The sequence below is a fragment of the Tupaia chinensis genome, unplaced genomic scaffold, assembly GCF_000334495.1.
Source record: "Tupaia chinensis unplaced genomic scaffold, TupChi_1.0 Scaffold000511_1, whole genome shotgun sequence".
NCBI lineage: Eukaryota > Metazoa > Chordata > Mammalia > Scandentia > Tupaiidae > Tupaia > Tupaia belangeri.
This window is the reverse complement of record NW_006160024.1, coordinates 2,813,730-2,815,009: the sequence shown is the minus strand read 5'-3', so window position 1 is coordinate 2,815,009 and position 1,280 is coordinate 2,813,730. Positions and strand designations below refer to the sequence as shown.

The window sequence follows — 1,280 nt, the reverse complement described above, 5'->3', positions numbered from 1 at the left end:
GGTGCCCAGACCAGTCACACAGGACCTCTATATCAGAACAGCTTTTTAAAGTGACACACCTACATCCAGGACATATAACTCCTTCCCTCCTCATTAAAAAGCCTGGGAGTCCTGGACCAGCATCCCAGAGCTCTTGGACACAGTTAGAGCCTTAACTTTGAACTTAGGGACAAGATCTTCTCTGGACAAAGGTAACTTCTGCTGCTTAGAAGCTATAGATGGGGAACTTTCTACCATCACTATGTCTAATATAGAGGTGCACCGGGGGTTATAGTCAAAGTTTCAAGGAATTGGAGGGACTGGGGCTATTTATAAAGGTATGGTAGAAGGTTTACTTATACTCTAGTAGGGATAACTACAGGGTCAGACACTGGCAATCCTGAAGTAGATAACATGATGAACAATTGGCTCTGATTGTGGAAAGTCTGTGATTTTCTGAGAACATCCTGTGATGCCCTAAACAGAAGCCCAGAGGCAGATACCTCCTGGTAGTTGGGAATAGCTAATGATATTTATGAATGGCCATGAGCAGGGATCTTAGAAACCTTTTTTTTGGATCATGAATGGAGGAAGATAAGAGTCAGAGAGAGGACTGAGGCCAGTTTCCTAGAGAGATTCAGCTTGAAGTCACTCACCAGCTTTGAGGAGGGCTAGAATGGGTTCTCTAAACTCAGAGACTCGGAGCACTAGAAGGTACTCAGGGGGATGCTCTGGAACCTCCTAAGATTCCAGATGTGTGCTTAAACAATATCCCAACACAATCCTGGAGAACCAAGACCACACCAGCCATGAGAGAAATGGGAATTTTCTTCAGGACTTGCTGGCCTTGAAATATGCTCTTCCCATCCTTACATTTGTATATGAGTTTGGGACAGAATTTAAGGGCAGTTCTCTCTAAAAAAAATTTTACAACCATTTTTCAGGGTAAGAGAAGAGAAATTCACAATATGTTTTCCTTCTTCCCTTCCCTCACATGGTGAACTGCTGCTGACAGCCTCCTCTCCACCATCTGAGTATCCTGTCCTCATTATAAGAAAGTTCTGAAATCACGATGGAGCCCGCGAACGAAGGTAAGTGATGAATCATACAGCAGCCAGGAATTATCTCCATCCAACCTTGCCAATGCAATATGGTGCAAGGGCCACTATCACTAGTTCTGCTATCCATGAGTTAGTTCTTGACAAAATACCCAGAAATCCTTCCACTACTTGCCTTTGATCTCTCAGATGTGTTGCTTGGGACTTTGAGACAATCTTGTCTCCCTCCCTGACCTATCTGGA

The 1,280-nt window shown here is 44.0% G+C and overlaps 1 protein-coding gene across 1 annotated transcript in view; it reads left to right on the top strand.

Annotated features, from left to right (window-relative positions):
- The first annotated feature begins 1,051 nt into the window (after positions 1 to 1,051).
- LOC102488869 (interleukin-36 beta) overlaps positions 1,052 to 1,280 on the top strand; it is a 12,611-nt gene continuing 12,382 nt past the window's right edge. The window contains exon 1 of the mRNA XM_006156681.2: positions 1,052 to 1,070. Within this exon, the coding sequence (XP_006156743.2) occupies positions 1,052 to 1,070 (19 nt within the window). The remainder of the gene's footprint in view (positions 1,071 to 1,280) is intronic.